The 18,555-nt window shown below is 58.8% G+C and overlaps 2 protein-coding genes across 2 annotated transcripts; one reads left to right on the top strand and one right to left on the bottom strand.

Moving 5' to 3' along the window:
• The first annotated feature begins 740 nt into the window (after nt 1-740).
• ENKD1 (enkurin domain containing 1) lies at nt 741-10,516 on the top strand. Its single transcript, XM_059824931.1, has 7 exons — nt 741-841; nt 1,135-1,359; nt 2,647-2,819; nt 6,320-6,481; nt 7,711-7,880; nt 8,829-8,965; nt 9,493-10,516. The coding sequence occupies exons 1-7, from the start codon at nt 757-759 to the stop codon at nt 9,651-9,653; spliced, it is 1,113 nt and encodes a 370-aa protein (XP_059680914.1). The 5' UTR covers nt 741-756; the 3' UTR covers nt 9,654-10,516.
• A 2,890-nt stretch (nt 10,517-13,406) lies between these two features.
• PARD6A (par-6 family cell polarity regulator alpha) lies at nt 13,407-18,507 on the bottom strand. Its single transcript, XM_059824973.1, has 3 exons — nt 18,445-18,507; nt 17,014-17,236; nt 13,407-14,194 (listed from the first exon to the last, which is right to left on the bottom strand). The coding sequence occupies exons 1-3, from the start codon at nt 18,505-18,507 to the stop codon at nt 13,407-13,409; spliced, it is 1,074 nt and encodes a 357-aa protein (XP_059680956.1).
• Between the last annotated feature and the right edge of the window lie 48 nt (nt 18,508-18,555).

Consider the following 18,555-nt stretch of genomic DNA (forward strand, 5'->3'; position numbering starts at 1 on the left):
TCTCTGTTCTCCCCGAGACCTGAGACACCAGCTGGGCTCTTTTCATCTCGGGGCTCTTCCCCAGAAATTCAACGTCTGCCCTTATGCTGTCCTGGAGTGAAGGGTTTTGTCTCGGGTCCTTTTGAGGTTTGGTCCCAGCCTGCTCAAGGGTGGTGATGGCACTGGTGTGTCTCTCGCGAAGGATACAGCAGAGAGGTTTACCTGTGTGGGCCAGGGCCTTCAGCTTGCTTTGGGTAGGTTGTGTTTGAACCGCAGGAGCTATTGAGAAAGAGCCCAAGGTGCAAGATAATTCAAATCTAAGGCTAAAATGTGTCTGATGATGTCCAGCTACCTTGTGTTTCCTATTCGCTAAAGGCACACAGGGCAGTTACAGCAGCTCAGCTCCTGCTTGCACATCTGCATTATATGTTCCCGTATGGGAGAGCAAAGGAAGAAGGATTTTCTGTACTGAAGATACCGGTATTACAGCAACCGCCGACATTTCAGGTTCAACACTGGTAAAAACGCTGATTAGCCCCACAATAGGGACAGTGCTGCTTGATCCCTTGCCTCACCTACATGGAGTCTAAATTGAGGTGGTTTCCTACCCGCAGGTCATCTCTGTAGCTGGGTGTGAGCTCTCTAATGAAGGTCAGAAGTTCACCTATATATATATATATATATAAAAAATGTAGCTTTTCAGTGGCTCAGTGAGTTCTGTTCATCTCTGTTCTCAGTGGTGGTTGGCTTCCATGGCAGAGGCAGAGCGACAGCAGGATGTGTGAAGGGCCATCCAGGATTTCTGGACCCATTCCTCCAGACCCTACGCTCTTTCCAAACTATTACAAACGTCCCTTCTCAGGTGAGTCCTTGATGCTTGTTACGGATGTGCGGTTTTGTACTTTGGCATGACTCAGCTTCCCCGTTTGATGTCCTTATTCCTTGACGTCCTCAACAGTCTTTGCCTCCACTCACACTGGTGCAGATGCTTCTGCTGCCTCGTGGATGGTGATCCTACAGCTGCTTGAAAGATGGGAAAACATAAGGTGGAGGAGGAGGAGAGGGGGTCTTCAGCGTTGTTTGTAGGCTGTGGGTGAAGAAAACCACGAGGTAAGATTGTTTCCTGATAACCTCCTTCTCTGTCTTTCTCTATAGCTCGAGGGAGGCTGGAAGGGAATGCTCAGAAGCTGGATTTTACCTCTGGTTCGCTGGACCCAGTTCCCAACCCATACCCTGCTTTGGGCAGTGCCCGCCAGGTCCAGCCAGCCCCTCGCATTCGTCCCAGTGGAAAGGACTTCCTGGAGAAGGGACAGAAGGGGACACTCAGTCTCTTGCTGCAGCTCGAAGGGATCTCCCTTGACGGGGGACTGCCAGTCAAGAGTAAGTACAGCTGAGTCGCTGCTGACCTGAGTTGCGTTCGGGGCTGTGGATGAAGCATCAGGGATTTGGGTGGATTCCTCGGCTCTGGTGCCTGAGGAGAGCTTGAGCTTTGCAAGGCTGCTCGCCCCATCTCCTGCGTTTGGCCTGGCAGTGGTGTGCCCGGGCCACCGCCTGTGCTGGAGCGGGTGCTGCTGCGGCCTCCCTGACTCCAGTCTGGCCCAGGTCCGCGGTGGGAAGAGGGACTGGAAAAAAGATGCTGTTTAATTTGGACTTGGGGAACTAGTCATGGATGAGAAATTACTGAGAGATGCTGGAAATAAATCAAGCCCTTCTAGTTTGCTGCCTCCGAATATAAGCAGTATCTTTACAGTCAAACTTAAAGATGGATCAAGTGAAATCTTAATGTATAGAGGACGTTTAGCCTGGGGAATTCATTGTTAGTGAAGCCAGGCAGAATTTGGGAAGACTGTCTGTGTATGTGGATACTGAGAACATCTCTGTGAAAGACGTTCCCTTCTCCAGGGAGGTCACCCAGAGGACATTCAGAGGTCCGGGAAGGAGATAAGGCTGAGCACTGGGTGTCATTTATTTCCTTCATGTGCTGGCATTGCCGCTAGCTCTGCCGTGTGCCGGCGCGGTGGATGCCAACTGGTGGCTGCCGCAACTGCTGTGCCAAAGCAGGAAGGGAATGGAAGAGCATCTGGTTGCGTCAGCTGAGATCTTCCCTGCCTTGGGGAGCCCAAGGAACACGATTTTTGATTAGAAAACAAAAACTACAATCCACAGTCTTGATTATGTCCCCTTGAATGTGGGACAATGGCTGACCCTGAAGCCAGGAACAGCGTAGGTTTAAGGCTCTGCAGCTGCCATTAACCAGCCCTCTCTTTGCTTCAGAAACACCACGGGATGCTGAACTGGGAACTGACCTTGCTCTCAGGAGGATGCTGGCATGGCTTGTCTGGCATAGTCCAAAATGGGAGAAGTGAGCCACACTCTCTCAGAACAAGGGAGTCTGTGAACACCAGTAATGTGCACAGACCTGTGCTGACGGTCATTTGGGCACTGTGGGATCCTCTGGCAGAAAAGGGTCAGTCCAGGAGAGTGCGTCTACCATGGGAAAAATGCACAGATTGCCTAGTCTGCAGGAGAGGGGAGAGCTTGCTATTTCTGTGGGCGGTTGGACCAGCTTTGGAGACGGAGCTGTGGGCTCTGGTGCCAGTGCTCCAAGAGCCTGCATTCCTTGGCAGTATGTGAGGGGTGAAGGCTGTGTCTCCCCTTGCTGTGCAGGGAAAGAGTCCAAGGACCATGAGAAGGAAAATGTGAGGCGAATAAAGGAGATTCAGAAGAAGTGCAAAGAGAAGGAGCGAGCCCAAGAGCGCAGTCAGCCCAAGCCTGTGAAAGCTCTGTGGAAATCCCAGAAATATGAAAACGTGGAGTCAAAGGTGAAGGCCAAACTGCAGGTCGGTACCCACTGAGCTCCTGGACTCTCCTGGCCTGGGATGGAGGTCAGCCATGAGGCTCTGGGGGATGGTGGAGACGGAGGAGTCCCAGAATCTACGGGTCTGGGGGCAACTCGGTGCTGAAGCACGGCGGGCGGATGTGACAGTGAGACGGTGTGCTGAGCGAGCACGTGCGGCTTGGGTCTGGAGGGCGATTGCTATAATAATCCCCATCCTGTCTGGCCATGTAGACCCTCCGTGCAGGGGAAGCTGAGAAGAGGAAAATCGCATCACATCCTCTGCCTGAAGGCTCCTACTTGGCCCTTCGGTTGTTAGGGATCTACAGGTGGTTCTGGGGGGGTGCGGAGTCGCCCTCACAGCCGTATTGCCTGTCGAGAGTTGTGTCCAGCTGGCTTTGCAGCTTCCCAGTGTTTGGGGCAATGCTTGTCTGGGGTTTGTGCCAAAAGGCTGTGGTATTCAGCCCCACGGACCATGGTCCTCAGAGGTAGGTCTTCAGGCTGCGTCAAACCTCGGTCCAACTCTTACCACCCTGTGGACCCACAGTGGACCATATATCTCCAGATTCTTTTTCTGAGCGATTGTCCTGGTGAATAACGACTGCACAGTGGGGGCACGCAGACATCTCCAGGCAGTCAGGGTGGAGGCCTCATAGGTCAGCACAACCTGCAAGGGTGTACGTACCTCCTGCCCTCTGTACATGTGTTTGGGGAAGAAGGGACGCAGGGCCATGCCTTGTATCCTCAGGCTTCTTCAACTGCTGAAACGTTCATGGCTTCTGTTCCGAGCGGGTGTCTGGCTTTGTGAAGGTTTTGGATTGCTTTTGACTTCTTTCTTTTCCTTTCTCTGGATACTTTTTTCTCCCCTGGTGGGTTCCTGGTGTTTAAATGGTGCCTCTGTCAGAGAGCTTCGTAAAATGCACCAAAGTGGCTGCCTTGGTAGAAGTGTACATGTTTGTACAGAAAGTAAAGTTAAGGCCCACTGGGAGAGGAAAGGAGAGCTCCATCACTATCTTTGGGTGGATCCGTTGTCATCAGTCTGGATCTGGAAGACCCCTGTCATCCAGGTGACCTCCGTGTTCGGTTGGCCTCTTCCTTCATCCAGGAATAGGCACTGCGGCTCCTGTGGATGGGGTGGGTTTCTGCTGCACGGCAGCAAGCAGAGGGGTGTTGTGCCCACCCTCATCATAGTGACCTCCTGGAGGAGAGGCCTTGGGGCTCCCTTCCAGCTCAGCCTCGTGTGGGAGAAGCTCCCTGAGGAAGCGGAAGTGCAGGGCTGCTGCCTTGGCCGGTAAGCCGCTGGCTCTCCGGAGTAGCCTTGAAAAGTTGGATCCTGCATTCCCATCGGCCTCAGGATTGTCGGCTGCCAGGGAAGGGCTTTGTCCTTCTGTGAGTCCTTGGTAGCCTTCACGGTCTCCGCCTCTGTTCTGTCTTTGCAGCCAACCAGGCTGTGTGGACAGGAGGGACACAGCGAGCTGCTGCTTGTGCAGACAGTGGGTGCCAGCTAGGTGACACCTCAAGCACCGCCACTTACACAAGCCTTCCCTTGGTGCTCCCTTCCTGAGTTGGAGCCTTCAAGTTCCTCCTCATCTCTGCATTGTTCCCGTTGGTCTGTGGCCCTTGGCCAACTTTTGACACTAAAATTATGTGTGTAGATAACAACTGCAAAAATTGGCAAGATGATTTCCAAGCCAGTGGTTCCAAATGCTGTATCCCTTCTTCCCGGTGTGCTACCATCCTTGCTGACGTCTGTGACCCTTCCACACACGGTGGGAGCAAACCCACGTGTGCTTTAGGAACACAAGCCTACACTCTTGTTTGACAAATCCTCTGGGTTAGAGGAAGATTGAGATCATTTCTTCTTTTGTTTTGGGGAAGGGGGGTGGTCTCTGTGCAGGCAGTTTCTGCGTGGTGCGTTACTTGTGCTCTGCGGATTCCTCCAGAAAGAGGTGGCAGGGGGCCCTGGTGCTGACTCATGTTGCCTTAACTGTTGCTGTGGCTCTCTTAGAGCTGGAGTGTTCCCTGTGAAGGATCTCCGTCTTCTGTGGAGCTGCTGCTCAGAGTTTAAGTTGATTCTGTTAGGTCTTGATGTCTAACGTGGAGTTTCTTTTCTCTCATCTGTCCCCGAGGCTGTTAATTGTAGCAGCTGCCTTGAAAAGGGCTCTGACAGTCTCGATGCTCCTGTGAAGGAAGAGGGGACACGCTGCATTCTGCTAGCACGCTTCTAAGATCACAGACTTCTAACCGACCGCACTAGGTAAAGGCACTTCTCATTAACTTACCAGAGAGATCTGCGTCTCCTGGCTCCTGTTGAAAAAAGACTGATCATCTTTGGAGCATGATCAATCTGGGCAGTGCTGAAGGCATCACATACCCCTGTCCTTACACCAAAATTACTGATGTTACTGTCCTATCCTACCTTCAGTCTTCAGGTCTGCCAAGCTAAATGGGCTGGGCAACGAGGGATCTGCCTCAAGGGGACTGCAGTTCAGCTGAGAGAAGAGCCGAGACCTTGGGTACCTGTAAAGGTCTGGAGGCTGCCCTGCACAGTTCCTGTCATTTCCAAAAGTGGAGCAGTGCCCCGGTTGCATTTTTTGTAAGGTCACCCGCTTGCCATAGTGTCAACTTCCAATTTTCAGGCTTTGTTTGGCGACTGCCTCAGCTAGTCTTGTTGCAGACCGCCTGTTAGACATCAAGCAGTGTTGCCTTGTGCCAACGCTAACCATGGCCTTTGAAGATGCCTCCCAGATGCAGTTCCACCCTCCCAGACTCCCTCAGTCTCCACTCCTCTTTCTATCTAGAGTAGGATACCCACAGATTTGGGGTGCTGAACAGAGCGGCACTTGAGAACAGCATCTAATTTGTGTCAGCTCATGCCTACCTGTGCCATGTCATGGATCTGGATTTATGGAGGTGGGATGGCTTCTTCTGGGAGTTCAAGTTCTCTATTGTTGCCAACAAGGGAGACTGGCACGTGTCTCTGGACTTCCAGCACGCTTACTCTACGCTGCCATTTGCCCTTTCCACAGGAAGATTTCTGCTTTTTAAGGAGTCATGATCATTGTCGGTTTGGACTGTCCATCCATTTAGATTGTCCCTAGGTATCTCTGGTGGGTTACCTGGTGTTGCTCTCCTTTCATGCCTACCAGATTAGTCAGTGAAGAGTAAAAGTCAGTAAAATTGACTTTCCAGTCAATGCTACATATGCCTTTGATCCAAATGCATGTTTCTGCAGATTTTTTCCCTTTTTTTTTAGCGTTTCTTTGCAAAGTTCAGTTGCCAGGTCTGGATTTGTTGCTGTAGGCAGTCTGTTTGCCTTTGCTGGCTGAGTACAGATTGCTTTCCCCCAAGAACTTCTGCCAAGTCATGGCAGAAAGAGCGTGCTGTCATCTGCCCGCTGGAAACTTGTGGTTGAGCTTACGGTTGACCACCCAAACTTTGTTGGGTGGATTTCTCTTTGCTCCAGCCTCCCTCTCCTAGTGGGTCTTTTGTTGCCTTTCCCAGGAGAGCTCCCCACCTCCAAATCCAGAGGCTCTGAAATTCCTGAGGGCATATTCTCGCTGTGGCCCTGGGATCAAGCCATGCAGACCGCTTTCCCCAGGGCCTGCCAGAACGAAAGCTGGGGCAGACACAGAGGCTCCCGAGGCGCTGGGTGCTGAAACCAAGGTGAGCTGCACACTAACTGCATGTTTCTGGGGTTTCTGGCACTCATCCATCCCAGGGGTTTCTGGCACTTATCCCTTGCTCCTGCTTTGAACTCTTCATGTGTTCTTCTAAAGCGTTGGGTCAGATGTGCTACGTGAACAGGGAGATCTGTAAACGCTGTTCCTGGCTGAAGGGAAGGAGGAGGGCCCTGGTCACTCGAGTGGTGAGATGGGCGTTGAAGGATTGCTAATACTACCCTCTGGCTTCATCCTTGCTCCTAGTTAAAGAGATCATGAAGTTCCCTTTGAAAATCCCACCTCCTCGCTGTAGAAGTGCCAGTGATCTCAAATCTGCTCTTCCTAGGGCTTTGCAGGAGGTCTTGGGGATTTGGAGACTGCTCCCACGTTAATTAAAGGAACTGTGGCTTCTGGATGTCAGATAAAAATTTGGGAAATGGGTGTGCTTTTTAGTAAGGAGAGTTAAATCAGTATTAACAATTAAACCTTTTGGGTAGTCTTGTCTGGGAGGTACTAAACGGCTCCGTGACTCATATCTTCTTTCCTTGGCTAGCGTGGGGTTGTTGGTTTGTTGGTTCCCAAATGCCATGGAGTGACTTAATTTAAACAGGACATAAACTCCTAAGGAGGAAAACCAAGAGAAAAGAGAACTGTAAACTCAAACCCAGCAACCTTCTCCCCTGTCTTGACCATCAGAGGAGCTGTGATAGAGGGTGTTGTCTCTGGGGAAATGCCCCCAAGGACTAGCTAAGTTCCTGCTCTGCCAGGGGCTCTGTTGCATTTACTGGTCTGGTGAGGGCCTGACCAGTTTTTCCCCCAACCTTCTGCCTGCTCTGATGGGCTCAAAACACAGCAGTAGGAGCCATGTAGAGTATATCAAGCCTGGTTCCTCCTGTCCTTCTGGCTTTAAGGGCATGGGGTCAACTTGGGGACCTTAAAAAGATGGCATTTAGGTTTTGCCTGGCTTTTGGTGCCAGGCAAACCGTGGCACCCCAGGGGTTTCTGGCACTTTTTCTGGCACTGGTTTCTTCTCCAAACACGGCCATAGCTCCTGCCGGTCTCTGTGACTCCTGAGATGGGATTGCCTCAGGATATGCCAGTCCAATTGTAGTACACCTGCAATTCTGTATCTTGTGTGGGTGCCTCTTTGCTTTGTCCCTTGTGGGGACAAGGGCAGCTGCCTGTGTGCGTGTGCTGAGACGGCCCCTGCTGCCTCCCTCTCTCTTCTTCCAGATCCAGGTGGAGGGCAAGAGCATTGACTTCATTAAGCACAACGCCCGCAACGCCAAGCGGGCCCCGCTGCGGCGCTCCCAGTCCCTGCAGGCACTGGCCGAGCTGCTGGAACAGAAGCACCGGGAGCAGGAGGAGTACAACGCCAAGCAAAAGGGCCACGTCCCCCAGTAGTACGTATGCCCCTGTCTGGGCCACGGGACTTTCTGTGACAAGCCCACTTCCCTTCACCGAGTCCCCCAGCTTCTGCGTAGAAAGACGGCGGGCCGGGGACAGAGGCGCTCTCGCCATATGCGAGCAGTGCGATTTACTGTGGCCTGGGGAATAAATGCAATCCCTCCTGGTTTCTTGACTTAACGAGCATCCCCGTGGCCAGTGTGACTGGGCTCAGAAAGAATTTTGTCTCCTCCTCCCTTGCTTGCTGCCGTACAAATGATGCTGACACGGGGATGCTCTGTGTGCTCTGAGAAATGTGCTCCTGCCCCTTCGTAAGCCTTGCTCCACATGACGTAGCTTCAGTATTAAAAGGTCTGGTTTTGGAGAGGCAGATAGCTTGCTCTGCCTCGCAGGCATTCATCCTGCCTCGGACCCAGAGTCTGAGGAACATCCAACTAGTGGCTTGCATTTTGGGGTTCCTAGTGGAAAACAGTTCCTGGGTCACCCTGTCCTAGGACCAATCATGGTGTCAGTCCTTTGGCTCTCTGCTGTGCCTGCTTTTCTCCGCCAGCATCCCTGGCTGTGAGCCGCTTTGTCCAACTTCATTCCGTCACTGGCCCACAAATGGTTTTGAGCGGACTCGGTGGCCTGGGCCAGAAGCAAGGAGCAGAAGCCCTTGCCTCCAAGGAGCTCGTCTTGGCCTCAGCGCATCTCTTCCAGCAGCCTTTCAATGCATGTGGAGCGTGTTTGCTGGTCCACGCATGCAGGCTAAACCCGGCTGTATCCCTCCACGGCAAGGGGGTGTGCCGGCAGGGTGGGTCTCTGTGGTCCTCAGGCAGTGACGTGGAGACTAGCGGGGTTTGAAGGGCTCGATCCCTGGCCTCTGCCTGCCTCCATGGGCAACCCCTCCTGCCAGATGTGCTGACACGTGCCTTCCTTTGCTGTGCCTTCGTTTGCTTTGCCAGCCTGCTGGAGAGGAAGGAGCTGTGGCGCAGACAGACGGAGGAGCGGCTGCGAAACCTGCCAGATCCCGACATGCCGCCTGGTCATACCATGATGCCGGAGGGCCAGCGGCTGGAGACCCTCAGCAATCTGAAGCAGAGTAAGAGGAAAAGAAATGGGGATTCTAGCTCAGAAAAACAGGAGATCCTAGCCACGCTTAGGGAGAGGGGAGTTCTGGGGCACAAGTTCCTGCCACTTGGAGAGTTGCCTGGAGTAAGGCACGTAGCTGGGATGTTGCAGGAATAGCTGCACTTGAGCCGCATGCGAGGAATGAGCGATCTCCTTCGGGTTGGTGGGACCTGCAGGTTACAGGACTGGCTCTTTGGAGCAGGCTTGTCCAGTGGACCTGATGTTGGGGTTGCTATTGCTTTTAAAATGATACAAAGATTTTGGTCGGAAGGGACCTTCAGAGGTCTTTAGTCCAACCCTTGGTTCTTCAAAGCTGGAGCAGGTCACTCAGGTCCTCACCCAGCTGAGCTGGGAATAGAAGGAAGGATATTCTCGTGAAGTCCTTGTTCCAGTGCTGCCACCATTTTCCTGACTGAGGATGAGGTTGTAATGTTAGGAAACGGATGAATTTCTTTTGCTCTTCCACTTATGCAGCATTTTTTTCTTACTATTTTACAGGCCAGGAGCAGCTGATAAAGGACCTGGTGATGCTGCCAGTGCGTTCAGACACCCTCAGCATGCAGAAGAGACGGGTAGAGCTGGAGAGGAAGCTCTCCCAGATAGAGGAGGCCATCAAAATTTTCTCGAGGCCCAAGGTTTTCATCAAGCTGGACTCCTGAGCCGGTGGGGCTGGGTGTGCTGTGCTGCTCTGCGCGAACATCCTTCATCGCTGGGAAGGAACGATCGTCACTTTGAGAGGGAAGGAAAGGAAGGCAAGTTCAGGACCCCAGACCCACACAGATGCCGATACGGCATCCAACGTGCAGCCGGCATTTCTTGCTCACCCTTCAGTGCTGTGTCTCATCCAGGGAAAAGGGAGGGAGATGCCCTAATTTATTCTCCGCTGTGTGGTCTGGAGGACAGTTGTCTCTGTGCTGCTTGACTTCTCAGAGATCAGCTTTCTGCTCTGGATCCGTGGCATCACCTTTTATTTTCTCATTTTTTCCCACATGTGGAAGGCGGTAGGAGCTCTCCCATGCTGCTGCCTGTGGTGTTCCTTGTCCCCCTCGTTCTCCTGAGCTGGGCCATGGTCATGGCTCATTCTGGGCACCTGCAGACTTGTCTGCACACAAACCTCGCGCTGTACGTGGGCTGTTTGTGCCCCAGTACCTATCCCACTCACGCAGCTGGTGCCTCTGCACCTTCTGACCTGCTGGCTGGGCTCAGCAGCTTGGGGACAGTTTGGGGACAACGAAGAGGCGCAGAGCTTCAGTCCTTCCTGCCCAGGGAAGAGCTGGGCTGGCTGCAGGGAAATCTGGCAGGATGTCTGGAGAAGCCTTTGTTGTCTGCAGGGCAGGACATGCTCCCATAAAGCATCGCTTCCCTCCTTCAGTGTGTGTGCGCAGCTCCTGGTGGGCTCAGCGGGGCCTGAGGAGTGGCGGTGGGCAGCGGAAACCAGCAGCGTTGACGTAGTGCAGGCAGGGGGAGAGCCATGGGTCCTGGTCCCACTTTCTGCAGAAGCCTGAAATGGCCAGGGGAGGTAGGTTTCACAGGGCTGGGGTGCTGGGACGTGGTGGTGGACTCGGAGTGGAGAACGTGCCCAGAAGTCCCACCGGCTCTCGGCCCGCGTGCAGGCAGGACACAGCTGAGTGGGTGCCATCACAGAGGTGAGCTCGCTGCCTCCTTACCTTCAGATGCCACATCTGTGCAGACCTTTGCAGGGATCCTGCTGCATGAAGCATCGAAAGATTCGGGGATTGCTGGAGGACTTGGTCCATCTCCTGCTCAGCGCAGGGCCAGCTCCGCAGCTCGGGGCCTTGTCGAGCTGAGTTAGGAAAATCTGCAAGGATGGGGTTGCCACCACCACCTCGCTGGGGCCCTGTCCCCGGGCTGTGCCACCCTCAGGGAGAACACTTTTTTCCGTGAAGCCCCATCAAAACTTCCCTTGTTGCAGCTCGTGCCTGTTGCCCTGTCTCCTTTCGCTGCGCAGGGTGGGGATGCTGCGCACAGTTGCCCCAAGCAGGTACCATGTTGCACAGGGTTGCTGCATCCCCAGGCAGGATTTTGAGGGGTGGGGATGTTGCAGAGCGGTCCAGCTCTGCCCGTGGCACCCTGCAGCACCCGGAGCTCTGCGGTTTCCTGGGACGTCAGGGGCCAAGGCTGCTGCCAAGGGCTGGGGAAGCTTTTGGCACTCGAGGGCTGGAGGAGGTGAGATGCCAACCGGAAAATCACCCCACGCTCCCCTGGGGCCGCCCTCGAGGCAAACGCCGCAGCCAGGCTGAGCCGGCTGGATGAGAGTGGCACTGAGAGCAGCTGGGGGCCGCGGGCGCCAGCCCCGGGCACCTCCCTGCCCTAAACAAGTCTGGACTAACCAGCCCTGCCGTCTGCTTTGCTCTCTTGCCTGTCTGGGCCCCGGCTGTGGGCCGGGAGCATCACACCGCTCAGGAGCCCCGGAGCTGCCAGCCTCAGCCCTCACTGCTCTCCCTGCCAGCCCCCGGCAGGGCTGCGGCTCCGGACGGACAGTCAAAACCTGAGCAGTTGGTGCTATCCCTTCAGACCCTGGGAGCTGCGGGTCCTCGTCCTCCTCGCCCAGTCCCACCACGAGCTCTTGAGAGCAGCGCCGGCGAGAAGCCCCTGTGTTTGTAGGGCCCTTGGTAAACAGGCTGGCAGAGCCGGCGCAGTCAAGCCCTCGGCGCTAAGCCAACCCAGCGGCTCCCATGCGGCTGCTGGCGAGGTTTTGGCTACGCCAGCACGGGTGCCTCAGGACAGGGAGCTGCACGTGGTTTGGTTCTCGGGGGTCAGCAAAGGCAACAGGACGTAGTTCCCCCTTCCCTGCAGAGGTAACCGGCTCTGCCGCTGGCCAGGGTGCACCCTCGTGCCTGCGCCCAGCCCAGGGCACCCAGCATCACCCTGCGGGAGCCAGGCCAGGGCACCCGGCACCATCTGCGCTCGCTTTCCACAGGGTTTAATCTGAGGGCCGTGGGAGAGCCCTTGTGCCATGGAGGGTCTGGCAACGCTCCAGCGCCCTTGATCCCCCTGAGCATCCGTGTCCAGCTCAGGTGAACGGGCTGGAAAAGCACTGCCCTCGGGTGCGCCCTACCTGCCAGACCTTGTGCCTGGGCTGCTTCACCAGCAAACGTCACCAGTGGCCACGGTGGGTTGGGGCAGAGGTTTTGGCGCTTGTGCTGAAGGTTGATGCTGCAGGGGGCAAAGAGCCACCACGGGAACGGCCAGCCACGATCTGGCCAGGCCTGTTCCCTGCTGGGACAGGAGGAGGAGACGCTGTCACCGCTGTGGGTCCAACGGGGCCCAGCAGCACCTCCCTGCTGCGGTGTTGCTCTGTCCCTCCCTGCGGGCAGGAAGGTGCTGGGCCAGCAGCAAAGCAAAAGCCGAAGCCACCATCAGCCCAGCACGTCGGTGCCGGGAGAGGGACTGAAGGCGCTGGGAGCCCTGGCTGAGCAGGAGGCGTGGGTACGGCCCCCCTGAGCTCAGGGCTGGAGGAGGATGGAGCTGCGCCAACCCCAGCAGCGTTTACTGGGGCTGAGTGACAGCCAGGGTGCTGCTGCCAGCCCGGGTGGGTGCCACCCAGCTCCCTGCAGATGTCACCGGGGTGTCCCCTGTGTAGCGAGGGCACCGCAGTGGGAACTGGGGGCCAGGCAAGGCTCATTGCGTCGGGCCACCATGCCAGGCTCGCTGCCCAGAACAGCCTGGACATGTGCCGTGGGACAGGGATGCGCAGGGGAAGGGACATGCCACAGCGTCCCTCCAAACACCCCTCCTCCCTGCAATGGGCCTCGCTGGGGTCACCCAGCACAGCAGCAAAGCCACGACGTGCCCCATGGTCAAGGGTGCAGCTCCCAGGCACTGCCTTGCATGCGCAGGGCTGGGGTCCCCACCCGCTGTTCCCCCACCGCTGTCCCCCTCCTCCCAGGGGACCTGCAGAGCTGGTCGCAGGGTTCATGCTGGCCCACGACGGGACGGGCCATGGCATGTGGCAATGGGGCTGGTGGGGACATGCCTGCCCCGTCCCACAGCACTGGGGCTGTTTGCTGTCCTGGAGGGGGCTGTGCCCTGCGGCTCTTGGGGTCCAGCCCCTGCGGTGACGTGAACCAGGGACAAGGGGGGGGTGCTTTCTAGAAAAGGTTTTACTGTCCGTTGCAATATATTAATTGATGATGCATATTTTGATAAAACAATTTAAAAAAACCCACTTGCTTGGAAGGAGGGGGTGGGAGGTGAGGAGGCTCAGAGGCGCAGTGCCCGGCAGGCGCGGGCGCTGCAGCGGGGCTCCCGGGGACCTGGGTGGCGGGAGAGGGCAGCGGGCAGCTCCGCTCCACCCGTGCCCACCAGCCCCATCATTGCCCCAGTGCCCACGACCAGCCCGGCTGTGCGGAAACCTGGTCGGCCACCAAGGGTGGCGTGGGACCCCGCAGCTATAGGGTGAGGAGGGTGCCATCCTCCTGCCCGCTGCCCCGGCTGGGGCTGCCGTCGTGGCTGCCGAGGGACTGCAGGGAGCCCCGCGAGCTGTGTGGGGACAGGCTCCGCTGGAGGGGTCCGTCTGCGGGGCCTCCGTTGGGGCAGCCCCCAGGGATGTAGTGGGGCGCGCTGTCGCTCTCGATGACCAGGTCGCCCTCCTCGTCGCTCTCGGCCGTGCTGTAGTTGCTCAGGTACTGCGAGGCCGGGCTGGGGGTCTGCTGGCTGGGGGTGCTGTCCGTGGACATGCCCGAGCTGCCCGAGGCCTTGCTGCTGCGGATGACGTTGTTGCGCTGGTTGGCCGGCTTGACGGTGATGATGAGGTTGTGGCTGTTGGCCACCATCATGTCCGTCACCTGGTCCAGGGACTTGCCGGCCACGTCGATACCGTTGACCTCCAGGATCTCATCGCTCACCGCCAGCAGCCCCGTGCTCTCAGCCAAGCCGCCCTTCACTAGCCGGGAGATGAAGATGCCAGGCACCTTCTCGACACCCTGTGGGGCCACACGTACGCTGACGCCATCACGGATGTAGAAGCCCAGCGGCTTGTCGGAGCCGTGCTTGTGGAGCCGCACGCGGCGGTGGGTCTCGGGCAGGATGTCCACGTCGATTATGGAGGAGATCTGGCGGAAGTCCTGGGGCATGCCGATGAGGAGGTGAGGCTTGGCCCGGTAGTGCGCAGGACGCAGCAGCCCCTTCTTCTTCCGCTGCAAGGAGTTCGAGGCGAAGACGCTGGCGTCGGACTCTGCTGTAGGGAGCAAGGGAGGACAGGGGTCAGGCACCACAGCCACCCAGGGACGCAACCGCGTGGCCTTGGCCCCTGGTGTTAGGGGAGCCGGCGGGAGTTGTGCCCTGCTCACGGGTCTCACCGGCTTTTCCTCCTCGGAGCATCACCCCAGCTTTTCCTGCAGCCTGTCTCTGCCGGGCCCATCTCCTGGGATTACCCAGCGTACACGAGGCCAGGATTAGTGGGATCGAGGCAGTGATTCAGCCTTAATCACACTTTAAGCCAAACTCTGCAGCTTAACACTAGAGCTGCCAGTCCTGACGGCCCGGGAGCTACGGCCGTGCTCCAGTTTGGGTTTGGGGAGAGGGAACCGCCACTGCACGAGGGGGTGCTGCGGTGGCAGCCAGCTTCCCGAGGGTGAGTCCAGCCCTGTGAGATGGCACCGGAGCCCCTTGTCCCCTTTGGAGCAGGGCCATCGCTGGCACGGGATGGGGATGGCCCTGCTGTGTCCTGCAGAGCCCTGCCTTCCCCAGGGACAGAGACTCCCCACCTCCTGGAGACCCATCCCAGGGCTGCAGTGTCCCCGGGGCCTCTGAACAGCCCAAACTGTGATTTGTGCCACTGTCTCTTATTTCACCATCTGGCACCACCACACAGCGTTTGACTCCATCCTCCTTGACCCTGCCCTGGGGCTCTCCGTGGGGCCCAGCTCCACCACGTCCCCTCCTTGGCTGCATCCACCAGGTGCTGGGGAGCATCCCCTGGGCCCTCTCTGGTTTCTCCCCATCCCTTTCCACGGGGGAGCCCAGATCTGGACGCTGCATTGCCAACACGTTCCCCCACAGTGACCCGCACCAGCACCCGGACCCTGCTCCAGCCGCAGGGGCACTGGGGATGCCCCCAAGCCCAGGGGACGTGGGGTTTCTCCCTAACCAAGCCAGCCTGCCAGGGCTCCTGGGTTATAAATATCTCCCTGCACACACAGCCTGGCGTATTTTTAGCTCAGGGAAGGGCGGCGGAGGCTTTCCCACAGCTATTTCAGTGCACAGCTCCTCTCCGAGGGGCGGCTGGGCCAGGCAGGACTAGCACCCCATGGACGAGCCTGCCGGTGGCCCTGGCGATGTGCCGGGCTTTCCCCTGCCCTTCCCGTGAGCCAAGCCCTGCTAAGGAGTGCCAGCGCCGCAGTCCCTGGCCGGGCTGCCCCACGGGGACAGCTTCACCGGATGGGGTGATGGCACAGAGAGGAACCAAGCTGCAGCCTTTCCTTTTTGACCCCCTGCAGCAGGACTGGCTGCCACAGAGCCCACCGACGGGCGCACACCTACGCACACAGGCGTATGCAACGGCTCCCCGCGCCCGGCATGTGAGAGAGGCTCTGCAGCCGCATTCCTCACCGAACCAGTCCGGTTCGACGACAGTCCAGCCCCGGGATGACCTGGATCCATTTTAAATCAGCTGTGACTCACCCAGCGCTTGCTCCTGGCCTCTCCACGCACCTCCCACGGTGCTGCCGGCCCCACAGCTACTCTCCCGCGGGCACAGCCGGGTGTTGGGGCTTTCCAGCGCTGCTCCTCGCCCTCCTTATCACACTGCCCATGGTGCCGGGCCCACGGCTGCCTGCTCTCTGCACTGTGCCAGCTCGGCACGGTCACCCACAGGCCCTCGCAGGCTTTTGCCAACAGCAGATGAGGTGGCTCCAGGAGCAGGAGCAATGCTCCCATGGCAGCCCCGGCACACTCAGCCCCATTGCCGGTACACTCAGCCCCATGCCGGCTCCCCGTGCCGCAGGGTCCAACCGTTGGGTCCAACCGTTGGTCCAGGAACAGGGGATGATTTGGTGTCGGCAGCAATAGTCCCTAAGCACGCTGCCACCGCTGGCAGCCCCTATATGCCACGTGATCCCAGAGGAAACGCGTGTCCAGGGCGTCCTGCATCACTCCGATGCAAGAGCCCAGGAAAACTGGCATAGCAACCGGGGCCAGCCACTGGCATCACCCCTCACCCAGGGACTTCGTACCACTAACACGACCTGGAAACACGGAGTCGCTCTGGGCGCCGTGCCGGGGAAACGGGGGCTTTTAGATCAGGCTCCGGATTTGCGCACTGTTGCTTGATGGTGCTTCTAAAGAGAAAGCCTCAGCGCTACTAAACCATGTGGAAAGGGACAGGCTGATCTCCCTGATGAGGAGGAGACGTACCCAGGGTGTTTGTCACCGGGAGGTTTTCATCCTCACCGGGACGCTGCTGTCACGGTGATTTCGTGCTCCTGTGCAAGGAAGCTGCTCTCCGGAAACGGGCCACTAAGGTCAGGGCGAGCTCCTGGGCTGCCGGGGAGGAGACGAGCCTCCTCCCGTCACCAAAAACTCGGCAGCACCCCGAGAGCTCTGCCAAAACAATGGCTGCCGCCGCCTCGGGGCAGGGAGCCGGACGGGGCTGCCGGCGCGGCGCTCACGGGAGCAACACGGTGTTTTCCGGGAGCACACGCAAGCCCTGCTGGAAAACACGACTTCAAAGGGGTGAATCGCAAGGATTTGCCTTTGCTCACCGGTGCACACGGGTCCGGGCTGGCGTGGGTGCCTTTGCCATGGGGAAGGGCTGCCGGGGAGAGCCCGCGTGGGTGCCATGGCTCCGGCAGGGCTCTGGGAGCCTCCCGGTGCCGCCACCTCCGGATCCATCCACCATAGTGGTGGCTGGCAAGTACGCGACCGGCCACCACCACCGCCGGCACAGCCCAAACATGAAACCAGTGGTACCGCAGGACACAGCTCATCTCCCTTCATGGGGAGGACAGATCCAGCGCCCTTCTCCGGACCCGGTGCCCTTCTCCGACTCCCACTTACCCTTCTTCTGGATGATGACCCTGAGGAGGGGGTTGGCGGAGGACAGGGCTTTGTGGTAGTTGTCGTCATTGTTGATGGGCAGGAGGTCCCCGTGGACGTCCGTGTAGCCCAGGAGCACGTCCACCCGCGGGATCTGGTGCACCGTCTGTAGCAGGCGGTAGAAGTCCTGGAAGCTGCCTGCGCCGGAGCGCTTCATGGCAAAGCGGCGAAATTCAGCGTCAAACTGCAGAGGAGGAGGAGGAAGAGAAGGAGGAGGAGGAAGAGGGTGAGGCTGGGCAGGGCTGGCTCCGGCCGGCGGGACCGATGCGGGCAGGGCACTGTGCTGAGCTGCCCCGGTAGCACCAAGGCAGCAGCGCCTGTCGGCCAGAGCCCGTCCCAAAAGCAAAATAAAAGGAGCAGAGACATTTTCCTGCCCAGACGCCGAAGCGACGAGACAGAGAGGTGCCCGCGCGGTGGAGGAAGGACCCTCTGGCCGTACCGCCAGCCACGGCAGGCACCATGCTGCCGGGAGGCCCTTTCCTGCAACACGGGCGCTGCCGTAGCACCCGGTGAGCAACAGCATTAATTATTGCCTCCTTCAGTCACGACGAAGGGGAAGCCAATTAAGAACAGGCTGAGGAAGGCCGAGAGGATCGCGCTGCCCGAGGGGGATGGCACCGATGGCCGGGCAGGCGGTGGCTGGCACGCGCCGGGAAGGAGGGCACCGCGGCGGGGGCCCGGGGCAGGCAAGGGCACAGCTGGGCGAGCGCACAGCTGGACAAGGGTGCAGTGGGGGAGCGTGCACATCTGGGGGAGCGCAGGGCCATGGGGGTGGGCGCAGCTGGCTGAGGGTGCGCCAGGTGAGCCCACATCTGGATGAGGGCACAGCTCAGGGGAGACCACATCTGGGCGAGCGCGGAGCCGGGCGGGTGCGCACATCTGGGCGCACGGCGGGGGGGGGTGTTCATCCCTTGCGGGGGGTCCACATCTGGGCGACAGCACCACCGGGGATGCGCGTGCCCTGGTGAGAGCGCACATCTGGGGGAGAGCACATCTGGACGGGGTGCGCACCCTGCACGCTCGCACCGGCGGGGCCGTCCGGCGCACCGGGGCTACCGGCACCGCGCACCCGCGAGGGCGCGCATCCGGCGAGCGCTCCCCGGCGACGCTCCCACGGCCGGTGCCGGCCCCGCCGAGCGGGCCCGCGGCCCGGCGGGCCCCAGGGTGACGGGACGCCGCGGCCGCCGGGCCGGGCAGGCCCCGGGCAGCGCCGCTGCCGCGCAGGGGAGCGGAGCGAAGCGCCCGCACGGCCTGGCTCCCGCGCCGCTGCCCGGTGCGCGGTGCCGCCCCACGTGTGCTGCCCGGCGCGGGGGCGGCGCGCCCGGCCGTGACCCGGCGGTACCGGCACCGGCACCGGCACCGGTCCCGGTCCCGGTCCCGGCGGGCGCTTACCTTGCTCTTGACCTCGATGACGGGCTCGGCGGAGCGCGCCGGCGTGCGGTGGTGCTTGGCCATGCTGCGGGCCGGGCCGGGCCGCACCGGGCCACGGGGCCGCGCCGCCGC

Source organism: Gavia stellata, chromosome 15, assembly GCF_030936135.1.
Source record: "Gavia stellata isolate bGavSte3 chromosome 15, bGavSte3.hap2, whole genome shotgun sequence".
Classification (NCBI taxonomy): domain Eukaryota; kingdom Metazoa; phylum Chordata; class Aves; order Gaviiformes; family Gaviidae; genus Gavia; species Gavia stellata.